Source organism: Pongo pygmaeus, chromosome 18 (genome assembly GCF_028885625.2).
Source record: "Pongo pygmaeus isolate AG05252 chromosome 18, NHGRI_mPonPyg2-v2.0_pri, whole genome shotgun sequence".
In the NCBI taxonomy this organism is placed as follows: Eukaryota; Metazoa; Chordata; class Mammalia; order Primates; family Hominidae; genus Pongo; species Pongo pygmaeus.
In genome coordinates, this window is record NC_072391.2 from 59,223,003 (window position 1) to 59,239,788 (window position 16,786).

Sequence of the window (16,786 nt, forward strand, 5' to 3'; positions counted from 1 at the left end):
TCAAGTCCTGAAGATCAGCATTTAATTCCCCTCCTATTTTTCTTTTAAATCATTGCATTTGGGAAGTGAATAACATTGGCCTGATTCACTTCTAAAACTTATCAAGAAAATCAGTCATTTGCAGGCTCATAATTGGAATTATACCTACATGAAGATGTGCATCAAAATTAAAAGGAGCTTATGAACAGTTTTGAGGAATAAACACGTGTAGTCTCCAATAACCCACAGTGTGATTTTGGAAAGCAGGCAGCCCATGTCTACACAAAGAACATTTGTCTAACCTGCCAACAACAGCAAAACAAATGTAAGTCCAGTCTAACACACACACGCGTGCACACACACACACACACACACTCCACTAAACTAAAATTTTGATTCTGTACATTTGATTTCACCTGACAATGAATGAACTAGTTTCCTATTGCAAAGTTTTTCAAATAGTACAATGCACAGTTAAGCATCTACTTTAAGAACTTCCTTTTCTCCATCCTAGGTTAATTATTGAAAAAGCAGATGACAAAACAAAAAAGATAAATATCTACCTGCAATTAGAGAAATCTGCATAGCCTTAAAATAAAATAAAACAAAATAAACTCTCAGTAATTGAAGTGGTAGGAACTCAAACTGAGAAAAGATGCATATCTCTTCCAAGTACTATAAACTAGAGAAAAGGTTTGGCATGAGATCGCTGTCATGTGAATGAGAAAGAAAACGTTATTTGTTTATGGATTATATAAGCAGTGTTATATTTTATTGATAGCCGGGTAGACGAGGTGGTGGGAGAAGCTTTCCCTACAAGACCATTTAAAACTGTTACCTTGGGATTAATCATATTCCTAACAGAACGACGGGTAAACTCAGTAACCATCTGGCTTGAACAATTTACAGCTAAGTGTGGCCACAATTAAAAAGAGTTTGGTATTAAACATCTGAAGACCACTAACAGACCCCGAAATTGAGATCTTAAAAACAAAGCTTACCCGGCCAACAAGAATCGGTTCAGGTCCAGAAAACTCTTCCAGGACAAACATTTGATTCCAAACCCAGCCTCTTTTGGAGCGGTTCAAAATTCGCTGTTCTTCACCCAGACTGTTTAGTTCCAAAGGGGATCCACTCATTAAAACTTGAGACTGATTCATCGGAGCCATGTAAATGCAAGGGGGAAGAGTAATCCATAATATTATTAATGGAGTCCAGAGATCCAAGAGCATTTCTGCTAGCCGTTCTGGCATGGTCCCACCAGTTAAGCAAATCACCACGAAAATGAGACAATTATTTTTTTTGTCTCCGGTCTGCAGCCATCCAATTCATCATGCAGTGCCGAGCATTTACTTACAGCTCTGCCACGTGTCTATAGCACGGGAAACAGACATCATCTAAGCAGCTTTTCTAAGACCACAATCCATTGGCTTTTCTTTTCATTGAAATTTCCTGCGAAAACAAGGAGGAAGAAAGATAAGGGTCTACTCAAACCGGTTTTAAAATAAAATCACTGCTTTTCAAAAGCACCTAAAGTGAACAATAGTAGGCACTTCTCAAACTCTTGAGTTAAGAAAGTGGATCTGAAGAATTAGAATAAGTAGGCTAGTAAGTCCTTTAATTTTTAAGCTTTATTTAGATTTCAGTTTTCATTTGTAGCTATGTGACTTATCAGAAACTGGTTTGCGTAATAGAAGTTCTTTTTCCTCCTTGCTTCTTTCTTTCCCATCTCCCTCTCTTCCTTCGTTTCTTCCTCTTGACTTTCCTCCTCCTCTCTCCATCCCTTCCTCTCTCTTTCTTCCATTTCTTTTTGTTTTAACACTTTGGGGTATACGCTAACACAGCCCACTTGTCGAACACACTGTAGGCCTTTTATTCTTTCTTTCTTTCTTCCTCTCTCTTTTTTTTTTTTACCTGTTTAAAAGATACATTTTAGTTCCTTTTATGCTAAACTCCATGAAATGACTAGCTTTGAATTAACAACATTAAAAAAATACACATGAGAATGGGAAGGGGAATTTACCCCAACTTTTACAATCTTAGCTTCCAGGATTCACCAGAAAGGATTGCCCAGTTCAGGGTGCAGAATGCAGTCCTCTGCCAGGATGCTAATAATGAGTGAATAAAATTAGAATGCTCCCAGAGAAAAATTCTGTAATGTCCAGCTTGTATGCTATAATCAGGACAGTGTCAGGGTCCCCATTCTAAATGTACAGTTAAACAGGAGATTTAAATTATGGAAATCCTCCTTGGGAATAAAATATGGTAACAAATGTAATGTTTAATTGAAGAGATTCAGAAAGGCAAGGGCACAAAAAAATCCCCATTACCTGAGGTGTCAGATACATTTTTTGCTTACCCTCAGCATGGCAAAATGTGTTTCTTCCCTCTCAAAAAAAAAATATTTTTAAAGAAATAATGTTCACTGCAGATCCAACAGAGAAGCTTTGCTGAATTAGACTAAATGGGAAAATAATTTCTCAGGACACCCTCGGGGACACTGTGGCTCAGGGAATTCATAGAAGGGGAGGAAACCTTTCACCTCTAGGTCTCTGGTTCCATTCTGGCTCAGAATAAGAAACCTAGAAAGTCATTAACATTAGCTGGGCTGGTGAGTGGCCTTACTGAAGCCAGCTAAAAGGGGCAGACCCAGATTGTACTGCAAATACAGGCAGTATCTGATCTAACAAGATGGCCAGTAGAATCACCCTGCTTGTCGTTCTTTGCCTGGGCTCCGCTCAATCACTGGGACTCTATAATTCAAAAGGGCTCAACCTGATGAGTATACAGGAGCCACGGCAAGCAGCAGTTGTTTTGGAAATGGAAGAAGAAAAAAAAACAGCTTTCAATGGAGAGCCAAAACAGAGAAAACGGAGTCCAGAACAAAGTCTCCTCCTTTCCCTGGAATTGCAGAAAATCTTCCCCTTAAAACAGATTCCCCTTAAGTCTTTCTCTCATCCCAGTGTGTGAGCAGATCTTGGCAGGCTTCAAAACTTAAACTAAACAAAATTCAAAAAGCCCCCATAAAGAAACCCCCAAATATTTGTGTCTTTCTGAATGGTCAAGCCACTTATTATTTTAACAGCATTTACAGCATACCCATGCTGTGCTCTCTCTAGACCCGAGCGAGAAGTTGGTGCTAAAGGCGTCTTGTGCGTGCTGAGGACAGTCTGTTCTGGAAACAGATACACCTGGGTTTGGATCCCAGCTCACCCTGCTTGCTGTCTCTGTAATGATGGACAAGATAGTCAAGTTTTCTGACCTTCAGTCTTTTCTTCTGCTAAGTGGCACTAATAATAATTCCTACCTAACGGGACGGTAGCGTGGTTCAGAAATAAGACACATGTAAACCAGCCAGATCATGGGAAATACTCGGTAAACTCGAATCCATGTGGTTATCCTGGGCTAGATGTGTGGTGATGACAGGATTCCTGCCCTAGAGAGGCTTTGAGACAAAAAGACAAATGAATGAGCAGAGTGAAGCTATGTAACCTCTGCAGTAAAAGTTGGTAAGGTATGAGGGTGTCAAAAAGTGCTCAAAGATCTTCCCTGTGGTGGAGGATGAGGATGGTGCTAGAGGGGAGAGACCTGTGCCATTTAACGCACATGGGGAGATCCATTCTAGTCATGGAGGCTCAGCCTAAACTTCTCAGAGAAAAGGGACTTAACTCTTTCCAGTTCTCCCCTACTCCATGATAGACCATACTTGAACGTGCAAAAGCCATGTATGTTATTCTCCAAAGGCATAAGTTTTTTTTGTTTATTTGTTTACCCAGGCTCATATTTACGGGCTCAAGTGATCCTCCTGCCTCAGCCTCCAGAGTAGCTGGGCGTGCACCACCATGCCTGGCTAATTTTATTATTACTATTATTTTTAGAAATGGGGGAGGGGTTGATCTCGATCTCGAACTCCTCACCTCAAGTGATCTTCTCACTCCACCCTCCCAAACAGCTGGGGTTACACGCATGAGCCACTGTACCTGGTTGGCCTGGGTTCTACAATAGCAGAATAATGAGATGGTTGTGAGAATGACCTCTAGTGTCAGCCTGCTTGGGGTTTGAATTCTAACTCTTACACTGACCAGTTGTATAACAGCAGAGGGAGGGATAATTAATAACAATAGCAATGAAACAATGATAATAATACTGACCTGACAGGTTGGTTTTGAGGACTAAAGGAGATACTCGTGGTACCTCAGATAGGATAGACTAGCATGCACAGTTCTTTAAAATTTTGCCAAACACTCTGCAAGTATACTCTGGCATCTGCTTTGTTGCTAATGACTCTGGGATAAGAAAATTTCATCTCAATTTAAATTCATAATAGACACTTTCATGGAAACCACCAAGCGGCAATGAGGGACTGTGGTATGTTGGATGGACTGCAGCATTGATTGCAGTGAGTTCCCTCTACCTGAACTCACCAGAATAATTTAAAAAATGATAATAGACTCTGGACCAATGTTATACAACGGCATAGCTTGACTAGTCAGAATGAGTAGGTTAATTAGAAAGGGGATACTTGTGTAGTCACAAATAGTATCCACTAACACAATATCTTACTGTTAGATAAAGCATATAATGCCTTGCCTTGTTGTGTTCAAAACTGATGGGAGAATAATGAAATAATTTACTCAAGGAGCAACTCTAAGTAAAGAGATAACCATTATATGAACCTAACTAATGTAATTTCAAAGTTCTTTCTGAACAAGACCCTTCCTCTCACTGTAGAAATATTTTATGAGCATATACTGTATGTCAGGTACTGGGGAGAGAAAGGCAAATGGGTCAGAACTCCTCTCTTCAAGAAGCAAAGAATCTGTTTGGCAAAGATAAAGAAATACATAAACAATTCACTGAAACGTAGTCTTAGAAGGTTTAAAAGAAATACGGAGTGATGGGTAAGCCACTCATATTGGCAGCATTAAAGAAGGTTTCCTAGAGGGGATGTCATTTAAATGTTGAAATAGAATTAACCAACTGAGAAGGGGGTATAAGTGAAAGAACATTTCAGTCAACCAATGGATACAAACAAGACCACCAATTAATCTAGGATCTCTGAATGAATCAGCATCTAAGGTAACTTTCAAATTATTATTTACAGAATCACCCAGTCCATGGTCACTCCATCTTTTTTCCTACCCATCAAATTCATAATAATGATGGTCTCTACAGACTACATGTTAAATATGTAGCCCTTTCCTCTGCCAGTTCTTTGTGAAGAGGAGAGCATGTTTGGTTTCTCCAAAGGTCTAGCCATATACCACAGACAGGGTGTGAGAGGCAACTGAGTGCTATTCCCCTGCAACTTCCCAATTTTCAGGGGTTTCTAGGGGTGAGATGGCCAATACTCTGAAGTCAATGGTATAGCCCTGGGGAGAAATTAGCCCAACTCAGGGGAAACCTTTCATCCACATAGGTCATTCCTGTCACATCGTCTGTAGGGCGCTTCTAGAAATCGAAACACTTATATGCCATCTCTTAGATTTTGCCAAATTCTTCAATCATCTGTATTATTACTTTAAATTTTATTGAAATAGGCTCAGTTTTTGAAATATTTATTTTTAAATGGAAAGCTAATATTATTTGCCATAATGGAATATAACTTTAAAATTACGAGGTTAATAGCAAACACTTAGAAAGTACTCAGATAATATTAAATCATAAAGAACTATACATACACAGATATATACATATAGATTCGTATCTATTCTTCAAAATAACTCTATAATATTATTATTACTTTATTATCATCATTCTCATTGTAGAGATAACCAAATTAAAGTACAGGGAGATTAGTATTTTAAGTAATGTTTTATTTTTACTGAACTAGACACTGTTAAAAGCCTGAGGCCATCTCACTATTTGCTAAAAAGAAAGACCAGCAATAGTTAGAGGCAGACTGGTTAATATTTAATTAGTGGCTCTTTGAAAGAAAAAATTCTGATTTGTAATGTTTTCTGATTTTCATGGTATAAATACTTCCACCACGACCAATTCTAAGCTTCCAATTGACCATTAACCAGCTCTGAAAATTACTGAAAATTTAACCATCAGCTCTGTTAAAACCCAGTAAAGAGCCAATGCTAGCACACCTGTAGTGGGGTGCTTCTCAAATCTTAATATGCATCCAAATTACCTGGAAATCTTGTTTAAACACAGATTATGAATCACTTAGGTTAGTGTGGGAATTGAGATTCTGCATTTCTTATAACCTTCCCGCAGTGCTGATGCTACTTACTGATTTGAAAACCACACTTTCTGAAGCAAGTAGTTCTAAAGAAGACCAGCTCCCAGCTCAGACCTCCTCGAGATAACCTAAAGGACTCAGTGGTGTGGTGGAAGAGTCACTTCCTCATGTCATTGAATGTCACGCCATGAACTACTTAACCACCACTGTGAATAAAGGAGTGAACACACAGATTTGGGGAAACCTTGAACTAGGGTGTATGAATATACGGAATTTTATATGATGTGACAATACTTTCCTCTCCTCGCGTATCTATTTTATGTGAGGCACTGGGAAAATTGCTGAGCTAACTGGTATGTTCACAGGCACATGCATGCTATCAGGGAGAGTTGAGACTTGGTCTTCAAGGCAATCCCGCCAATTCGAGAGAAATGGGACTCTGCTGTGACACTTGGAACCACACTATTTGTATGCTTGTACCTCTGCCATGGGCAGACTAACATTGTTCTCTTAGAATATCAGAGAATGGCTTTGTAGAAACTTTCGAGATGCAACTGAGTCTTATGTCAGTGTTATCAGTATTAATAAATACTGTGAATAGTAGCTGCATACCCAAACTGCTTAACCTGATGCAAGGAAGAAGAAATTGAGCAAGGTTGTAAAGCTGGGGTAAAAAAATCAATTTATTTTTACATTTTCCAACCACAGTATGTATGTCTGACCAAGCAATCTACTTTATTATAATGCTGTTGCATTGATTTACACTCAGATAGTGAGATGAAGAGATTTTACAGCTTCTCTGGAATTCTTACATATACGAAAGTCTTTAGAATTCCCCCATATGATGATATATTTTCCTGGGTAAAATACTTATAATCTGACTTTTCATTCATACTTACATTTCAGAGATAGTTCTAATTACAGCCTGAATTTCACTCTGCTGATTCCAACATTATTTTAAGATGAACTCAGTCAAATCATGGATATATAAGTCGTTATGCAAAAACATATTACTCCATCCATTTTAAAAATAATGTGGATTAAAGTTCAAAATGATGAACAACACACTGATAGGTGAAGTCTAAAAAAAAACAGGCTTTTACAGACACTTCAGGATTCAATCCAGCAGATTATTGTGGTTGACAGGAAACTATGCTTTTATTATCCACTAGGCTTAGCAGCCACAATATTTCATGAAAGCAAAAATGACACAGAGGACCAGTGAGTTTCTATTAAAAATGTTTCTGACCTTGAATTTAGAGCCATTAGCAGCCTGTTTCAAAACAGGTAAATGCACATTGAATTCAAAGTGGTATTTCACGAAAGCAGGGGATGGCGATTCAGTGTGTGACCCAGAGCAATTCACCCAAGTCCTGGCTGACTGGGGCTGAGCAGGTAGAAAAAGCCTTTGGATTTTAGAGAGGAAATACACTGGCATTTATTCAAATATAAATAATACAAGAAGATCACCTTTCCTAAAGCCTTCAGAATTCTTTAACCAGATTCCCTTGGCAGAAACATATTCTGAAATTGTTTATGTAAACACACACACATACACACATACACACGCACATATTATTTTGTGTATCCTTCACTCAGCCACAACCCTTCTGGTCATCCTTTTTGGCATCAGACCACATATTTATCCAGATGTCAATCTGTCCGAAAGCATATTGTTTGCTTGTTTTGCCATCCAGAATAATATCTGTCAAATCCATTTTTTTTTTTTTTTTTGAGTTGGAGTTTCACTCTTGTTGCTCAGGCTGGAGTGCAATGGCACGATCTCGGCTCACTGCAACCTCTGCCTCCTGGGTTCAAGCAATTCTCCTGCCTCAGCCTCTTGAGTAGCTGGGATTACAGGCACCCGCCACAATACCTGGGTAATTTTTTTTGTATTTTTAGTAGAGATGGGGTTTCACCATGCTGGCCAGGCTGGTCTCGAACTCCTGAACCCAAGTGACCCACCTGTCTCAGCCTCTCAAAGTGCTGGGATTACAGGCGTGAGCCATCGCGACCGGCCTCAAATCCACTTTTTGCTCTGTTATTGCCATGCTACTCCTCTCTACCTGAAGTTTTTGTTTTCTTTAAGTTCTATAATTGCTGGTTTCCTTTGCAAAAATCAATAAATAAATGCCTCTCCTCCTCCTTCTTTCCCAAGGTAGAGTCACAAGTTTATTCTTCATGTAGACATTTTTCTGTTATAGAAATTTCAGAATGGGGTGACTAAGCCAGTGACAAAGACAATAAAGTCAAAATAAGATCTCTTCTCTAGTGTTCTAGAACCAGACCTTTACTTAGAAAACTTTCTTGGAATCATCAGTTTAGTTAAGATATTAATAATTTTCTTCTTTTGGGCTTTTTAAAGGCAAACCAGTATCAAGATCATCCTAAAAAAAAATGAGTATCAGTCCCACAACTCCCTTGCCAGTTACAGACACAGTGGTGCCAGAAAATCATTTCTCGAGTCTTACCTAAATCCCTCCTTCTTTAAAGTCACATCCTTTGCAGTCTTTAAATCACACGTTCAGAATTTAATAGCCAGAGACCTACTACTGAGTGACAACATTTTGTGCAGGTCCTTTAAATCATAGCAATCAATCAGAATCAAGCTTATTCTTATCAACCTTGTAATTCAGCCGAACTGTGGAAAGCCCCATGAGATAGCTGTTTAGAGCATTGACTCTAGAGTCAGATAGAAGTAGTCTGAATACAGCTCTATCGTTCATGAAATAAGTCACCTGGGCACATTTATCTTATTTGTGGCAGGTGAAGAAACTGATGCTGTGTTTAATACTACCTACTTTGAAAGATTAAGGAAGAAATAAATAAGGTAATTTAAACTCTTTGTCAATGTAGCTATTATAGTAACTATTTATTGAATGTTTCGAGTGCTTAACCGAAAATATTTACCGATTTTTAAAAATTATTTTGTTGCAATCTCGTGCTGTGTATCTACTTCAGTGGGGAAAATTCCAATGTTCTGTGTAGACAGGTAATAAGTAAAGTAACTTTTTTAAACTCTTGATTTGTAAAACCAAAATGGCATGAACCAGGGTGGGTATAAATAAAATAGCATTTTAGAAATAGCTTTCCCTCTCCACAACTAACATACAATTAAAGCAATGACTTCAAGTAGTTTTATTAAGCCTCAGAAGGGCTGCATTTTTACTGTCCAGAACCAACCACGTCTTTCCTTCCCATAGAAGACATGACATTGTCCATCACTATTTTCTGCCGAGAGGACAGAGTACAAGCACTACCTGTTCATCAGTGAGCTATTCTCTTTCAATCAAACTGTAGCCGCTCATTAAAAAACATTGCCTGGTACATCTCTTTTACAAGATAAATTCCATTGCACTTCATAATCATCTACATTCCTGTGAGGACAGCACAAGTGGAAAGTCTCTACTAATTCCGAGATGAATCCAAGGTGATAGCTGTATACTACTTAGAAGGGAGCTCAGAGAAGGTAATGCTCATCAGAGATTGCAACTAACTTTTTCTATTTATTTCAAGAAACTTTAGCACTACTGATGACAGAAATTAGATTTCTCTTCTCACTTAAGAAATGTGGAAATGGTTAAAATCACTTATATCACATAATGGGGGCTTCAGAGTCTCTTATACTGAAATTGAAATGCAGCCAACGATCCTGGTATAAGTCATCCAGATTCTGCCAATTAGATTACACTGTGTAGTAACCATGCTTACAAGTGCACCTTACTGTCACTCTTTCATGTTTCTAAAACTTTATAGCTTAATAACCACTCACTGACACTTAACGTGAACTACGGACACAGGTGATGGATGAGTAGACAGTCAGATAGACAGCAAGCAATTATTTGACAAAAATACTATTGAGTTATGACCCAGAATGTATAATTTATGAAAATTAAGGGAGTTGCTTATGCAGATTCCAAAATACATATATAATCTTCAGCTACTATAGTTTAGTGACACTCAAAGGCAAGAGAAGATGTATGTTTTACCCCTCTGATAAAAATAAGTATGAATTTTTTTTTTTTTCATTTTTCTGAGCATCCCCATGTTGAAGATGGGAATAGTTAGACACAAATGTGAATTCTGTTTCTAAAGCTCAACCAGCAACAGACTAATAAAGAAGAAAATGTGCCTTTGTACTTTTTAAATTAAATTTTGGAGATGAATCTTCTTACATAAAAAGGAAATAATTTCCTTGTGATATTTATACCATTCCTTCATCTACTTATTTTGTATCATTTGTGTCACATCTAGAATCAAATAATCATATTTTATTCATTAATCTATCTAGAGAGAAAAAAGGCATGGAAAATATTGTTCTGACTGCAAATGAAACATAAATATACTGTAATATTTTCACTTGATGTACATAAAAAAGAGTAAGGAGATTCCATTTAATATTCCTTTGTAATATCTTCAATATGCCTAAAATATCAATAAACACATCCACAAAAGTACCTTATCATGGCACACTATTTTTCCCTGTGTGTATATGTGAGGGCCAGGTATCCTGTTGATTAATACAGAAGAGTATGGAATTGTCTTTGAAAACACCCATAGTTGCAATTCACATGAGGGTAAGGTGAACTGTTCAATTCAAGTGCAAAAATATACTAAAGAAAAAGAAGGAGGGCAGGAAGGAGAGAGGAAGTAAATTAATCCTCAATTATTTTTTATACATTCTCAACAATGTACAGACATTGAGTCACCCATGCAGCAACTCCACAATTAGTGCATTTTTTTGCCAATAAACTATAACTTTGCATCAAATATAGTTTAATAGCATTCTTTGATGCAAGTCTAGTCTTGGAGGCATTCTCATTTTTACAAAGCTGAATTATGTCATTTTTTATATTCCCATATCATTTAAAAGATGATTGTGAGGGAACAAAAATATGCTTTGTGGAACATGAGTAAAATTGATTTTAAAAAATGAGAAAAGCTGTGACTAAAAATAGACTTAGGAGGACTTATGAAATTTCTGTAGAGAAAATTGTGGTAGATAAGTCACAATATTGAACTTTGGATATGATTGTATCTCTTTCTTTTAAAGAAAATATACTAGTATAGGGTGCAGGGTCTTTGCTAATTTGTTATCGCATTAAATAAATGTTTCCTGAGCACTAAGTCTGTGCTTAGCCCTGAACCATCATCGTTCTAGCATTTGCAATTGTCTTTGGCAGTGGAGGCAGAGAAAGAAAACTGTTTGAAGGTTCCAAATATAAATGTTATTCATTGATGATACTTTCCAAAGAGATACAGAAAATCACATCTATATACCTCTACCTACTAAGAGAACTTAAACACACACACACACACACACACACACACACACACACACACGACATCTAAGCAAGAGGATGGATATTGTTTATGATAGGGAATAGCACATGACATTTAAAACCCAGGAAATAAAGCTTAAAACTTGATAAGAAAAAGAAACAGTATTGGCCCCGGTGCTTTGCCACAAAGAAGCAACAGAGATTTAGTTAGCGGCAACATATGGTAGAAGAAGCTAAATGGCATCCCTTGAACTTATTTCTTTTCTGACCTTTTGAAGTTGCCAGGTTCAACTAATTTTCTCTTCATGGTTACATCTAAAGCAGGTTCCAGAGACAGGAACAAACAGTTCAGCAGAAATAGATTAGCATCACAACTTTCTGTAAGAATGAAATGAGAAAGCACTAATAGCCCTTTGGTTAATTAAGCCCTGCTAAATCGGATGATGGCCTTTGTCCATCAAAAAATTGTTCTATTTCATAAATATACGTGTATTGGATACTGGAGGGGAATTCCCAGCACCACAGATAACATTTTTTGAAAGACTGATCAATATACAAATCAGAGTAGCCAGAAAGGCAAATCAAATAATCTAAGGCAGACGAAATGGCAAAGGGAACATGATAAAAATCTCAGACTTGAGCCAATAAATGAGTTAGTTATCTGGGCACATTTTCAAGAAGCATGCTGTGTATATGTGTGTGTGTGTGTGTGTGTGTGTGTATGTAATACAGAGCAACAAGAATTATCATTGGTTTATCTACACCCACCCCCCCACCCTGAGAAGTGTATACCACACCAAAGTTAGGACATTTTTCCTAAATTAAAAAGCAAAGTTAGACCATTTCCTCTGTGAATGCCAATAGAGCTGAAAACAAAAAGAAAATTGTTTTTCTCCACCAGCTACACTGAATAACTTTGTAACAAATATAAAATGACTGAAACCAGTTTCAGCAGCACCACTGAGCAGAATATTTTCAATAAGAAGTCTTTGGGCCTTAAATTGCACCTATAATAGAAAGGCTTCTCCGCTTATCCTTGTCCCTTGATTTGCCAGACACAAAAGTTTGCTGATGGACCAGAAAAGTGTGGTTGGAAATACAAATTGAATGTCACTTTACCCACTGAAAGCCTTTGGTTTTGCATGGAAAATCTGCTCAAATTGGAATGTTGATAAAGCTGTGAGGTGTGCCACCTTGAGTAGAAAAATAACAAAGATTGTCATTTTTTTCTTTAAAGCATTAATTTACCTACATTGATAAGGTTTTCTGAACAGCTGTTGAAGTGTGAGTTTGAACTTTTTAATATGTGCATGTTCTTTTTCCCCACCAATAAACAATGAAAGGAACCTGGAAAGCAAAGCCCAGAGGTACAATTTCTTGAATAGAATCATTATATTCTCATTCTTTGAAGTTTCTTTGCTTTGTTCCAACAATCTGTTCCTCCTGACTAACAAGCAGTGTCAGACCTTTGAGTACATTCACATCAGTCTTTACAAATGCCTTCTCAACTGGTCTTCTCCATCCGGCTGAGCATGTTTCCTGGGCTGTTTGTTTGTTTTGTTTTACATCGATCATGCTGCCATTGGCTACTTAAATTGTGTTCAGTGCTAATTGAGGGGTTGCTATAAATGAATACTGTGTTGACCACAGTTCCACATAATACCCAAATAAAGTTGTTTTCCAGGGTAAGGAATTCCTTCCCTTCAGAGTTGACATGTGTACAGCAGGCAAATGGAGCTGCTATTCTAGTGAAGGCTGCTATCAAATTTTCTGTTCTTTTAGCTAAATTCATGCAGCTTCAAGAACTCAAGAAATGCATCCTACACACCAGAAATGCAGCCAAGAAATGTTACAGAGTCTTGAATGTAGAGATTTACCCATCTTGAAGGCTTTAAGAGACTGTAAATGATAAAGCAGAAGCACTGATTTCTAACAGCAATAATAATTAGTAATGTAAGAACCAATTTGCAGGGGGAGTAGATTAAAAAGTTTGAATGACAGCATTACAGCACAAATGTCAGAGCACATTAGCCAGGGTCTCTAAAATATTTGGCCTATTTGTGATGGTCGGATAACTTGACATTCACTTGGAGAGTGTGGGATCAGAATGAGGAAGGTGAACTGCCACTGAAGGGCTCTGAATGAAGCAGTCCCCGGAGTTGCTGGAAAGACTCCCCTCTCTATTTTCAGAGTGATTTTCCTCAACTCCTCGCCTTCTTCAGAGTCCAGGAAAAAAAAAAAAAAAATCAAAGGCGATTTAAAATACTGCGACTGCTCCAGCATGAAATGACTATGTGACAGCGAGCTTCAAATCTGCTAAAGCAGAATTACAGAATATTATTATCAGAATTATTATTTAATAAGGGGGAGAGCTCTAGAATTTATTCCAGCCACAGAGCTCGGGGAAGTGGAAAAACATGTCTGGACGTGATGATTATGGAGAACTCCCTTTAAGGGAAAAAGAATGTAACCCTAAGAGATCATCCTTCAAAGGTATCACTTCTCTCCGTAGAAGAATCCCAGTCCCAGCCCCCACCTCATATCTCTCTCTCTCTCTCAAACACACACACACACACACACACGCACACACACACACACGCACACGAACAAATCCCTGCAACACTGGACACAGCTGATGCAAAGCAATATCTAGGCAGGGATTTTAGTGGTATTTAGCATGAACGACAGGGCTCACTTTGCATGCAGTGAGGTGCAGCAGCGAGGCTGAATGGATGGAAAATCCCACTTTCGAATCTTACATAAACATCTTTCCCACATATCGTTTTCCAGTTGAAAAGCTCCTATAATGAAGCCGGAGGTGACAGCCCAAGGAGGGTTTTTAACCATTGAGATGGGTGTCAGGAGTGTTGTAAAGAGGACAGGCGCTTCAAAAGCCAACCCCCATTCCTCGGATCTGCTTTGCGATGGTGCTGGATGCGAGAGGACAGTACTCTCGCTTACCTTCCCTAGCGTCCCCTCGTTCCCATTGTCAGCCCCCAGATATCATGACGCCAGGTGAAAGAAAGCAGCTGATCTGATTAGCAGCTCGGGCGCGCTAGGGGATTGTCGAATCATGCCTCCTAAGGAGGAAACTCTTGTGGAATCTTCAGGAAAGGGTGGTAAAGTTGAAAGGACCTTTCCTCCCTCCCGCTGTCTCAGTGATAAGCTCTATCGTTTAATTGGTGCTGAAGTGAGCAGCTGCCAGCCCGATTTTCCATTACGGACTAATGTTGTGCGTTTGCAACAATAAACAATTAATGTTGTTTGATTTCTTACATTTAGCAACCCAAGCAAACAGCTGCCATCTCCGCTGGTGGAGGCAAACAGCTAGTCCTTCACATGCCGCCGGCTCCGTGCCTGCGGGGGAAGGGTCAACCGCAAGGAAACTTTGAGGATTCTGCCAGACTGGGTGGGGGAAGTCTCTGGCGCTTGGGAGGAATAAGTGGGGGAAATTGTGGATACCTGTTGGCATCAGCGTTGGCAGCACCACGTTTTTACCGTTTCCCAGCCTTGGCTGGAGCCTGGGAGAACGGGAGTAGGTCCCTTATGAACCTGTTACATACTGGCAGAACCTAGGCAAGACTTGCCTTTTTCCCTCCGGTCTTGCGAGGGGCGCGACCAGCCCCCAAAATGTTCTCGGATGAGAAGCGGCCAGACCACAGAAAGCGCAGCTCTGGGCTCAGCGGTCCCTAGGAGAGAGGCTACTGAGTCCCCGGCTTAAGGGGGCCTCCGTGCGCGCAATCTCGAGCTGCGGGGAGACACTGCCTGCGGGTTCTGCAGGGGTGCTGGCCAGCGTCTTGGCGAGGGCAGAGCCGCGGGGCGACTCCGGAGCCCGGCAAGTTTGTAGCCGGCACCGCATCTCCCAGAGCTGGAGCTGCCACTTGTGGGAAAGCCTCGTGCTGAGGCTTTCGCAGCTGAGCTTTGGCCCGCAGCCCTGCCGCGGGGGTCGCCCTCCCTCGCTTCGGAGATGAGGCGGTGCAGAAAACCAGCCATAGAGCACTCTGGCCCCCTCGCCTCCTTTTTTCCCTGGCTTGCACCCTCCGCACAGCGGGCGGCAGATGCTTCCCATTGACCGCACGGACCCGGCAGTGAAGGCGCGCGGCTGCAGCCGCGCCTGCCTGCGTTGGGAGGCGGCGAAATAGCCAAGTCCCCGCAGGGAAGGAAACCGGCAGGAAAACTGGAGGGGCACAGCCTGGAGCTTGCTACTCTCTAGGATCTGTTGTCAAAGCAGTTTGCAAAAACAGTCAGGCAAAACCCTGAGGCAAAACGTACGTACGTTATCACCCACGGATATCGCGAAAGACACAGCTTAGCCCAGAGCCTATGCTAGGAACCCGCATCCACCATCTGAGAGGCAGGAGGCGCGCAAGGTGTCCGAAGGGGCATGGGAAATCCTATAAGAAACGGTCCCTTCTGGATCGTCGGGACGTAGAGGAAAACGGGGGTGGGTTAGGGGAACACTTACTCTTGTGGGGCCCTGCACTGGCGAATGTCAAGCCTCCTGGTTCACAAATGGCTGGAGGGGCTCGGGGTCAGCTCCCGAGGGCGGCAAGCGCCGACCGGTCCTCGCGCGCTGGGCAGGCGCCTCCAGATTCCGTTCATGCCTCTCGGAGCTGCAGGGCTTGGTGCGGAGATGCGGGGCAGGCGCGCTGGGCACTGGGTGTCCGCAGCCCAAAGTGCAGCTGGTGTCTTGACGCTACCGTCTATGCACAAGCCGGCGGCGGCGGCGGCGGCGGAGCTTGCAGGAGGCAGGGAGATTCCAAATAAATCCACTAATTCTGGGCTGAGCGCTCCGGCGTGCGAGCCCGCCTGCCTGCCAAATGTAACTGTGAAGTGATGTGGAAAAGTGAGCCGGGTGCCTCCCCTGACGGATCTCATTGGGCAGAGCGCAGAGGCAGGTCTACCACTTGGAAATTCATGTAAGCAGTCCCCCCTCTCCGCCCCCTCCCCGCCTTCCCCCTTCGCTCTCTCGCGCTGGCTCGATCGCTCTCTTTCCCCCTACCCAAGTGGGCGCATAACTTTTCGCTCCTCGCTCCCGAGCAAGCCCCGCGCGTCTCTGCCGCCAGAGCCACAGGGTGAAGCTGCGCCCTTCCGCGCGGTGCGCGCAGCCCGCCGAGGGCCGAGCTCCTGGATAAGGGGGCTGGCAGATAATAACAGCATGCGGAGGAGGTATCCGCGAGCTTTCTCTCTAGAGGTCTCACCTGAGCTCTGGGGCTGGCGTTATGTTGAAAAGCGTCCCAGTGACCCGCAGCTATTTTCCGTAGAAGGAAGAGGACGCGACAGGGCAAAGGGCTGAGCGTGGGCAGCTTACCTCCTCTTTATTCCAAGGGCCTCT

At 41.1% G+C, this 16,786-nt stretch overlaps 1 protein-coding gene across 2 annotated transcripts in view; it reads right to left on the reverse strand.

Moving 5' to 3' along the window:
* CDH8 (cadherin 8) overlaps nucleotides 1-16,786 on the reverse strand; it is a 383,067-nt gene extending 366,281 nt beyond the window's left edge. The window contains exons 1-3 of one of the 2 annotated variants that reach the window (XM_063655190.1): nucleotides 16,763-16,786; nucleotides 15,917-16,277; nucleotides 981-1,431 (exon numbers count right to left, since the gene is read on the reverse strand). In XM_063655190.1, the coding sequence (XP_063511260.1) occupies nucleotides 981-1,232 (252 nt within the window). In that variant the 5' untranslated portion in view covers nucleotides 1,233-1,431; nucleotides 15,917-16,277; nucleotides 16,763-16,786. Of the gene's footprint in view, nucleotides 1-980; nucleotides 1,432-15,916; nucleotides 16,367-16,762 lie in introns of those variants that run through there. The other variant, XM_054454633.2, reaches the window with a different exon arrangement.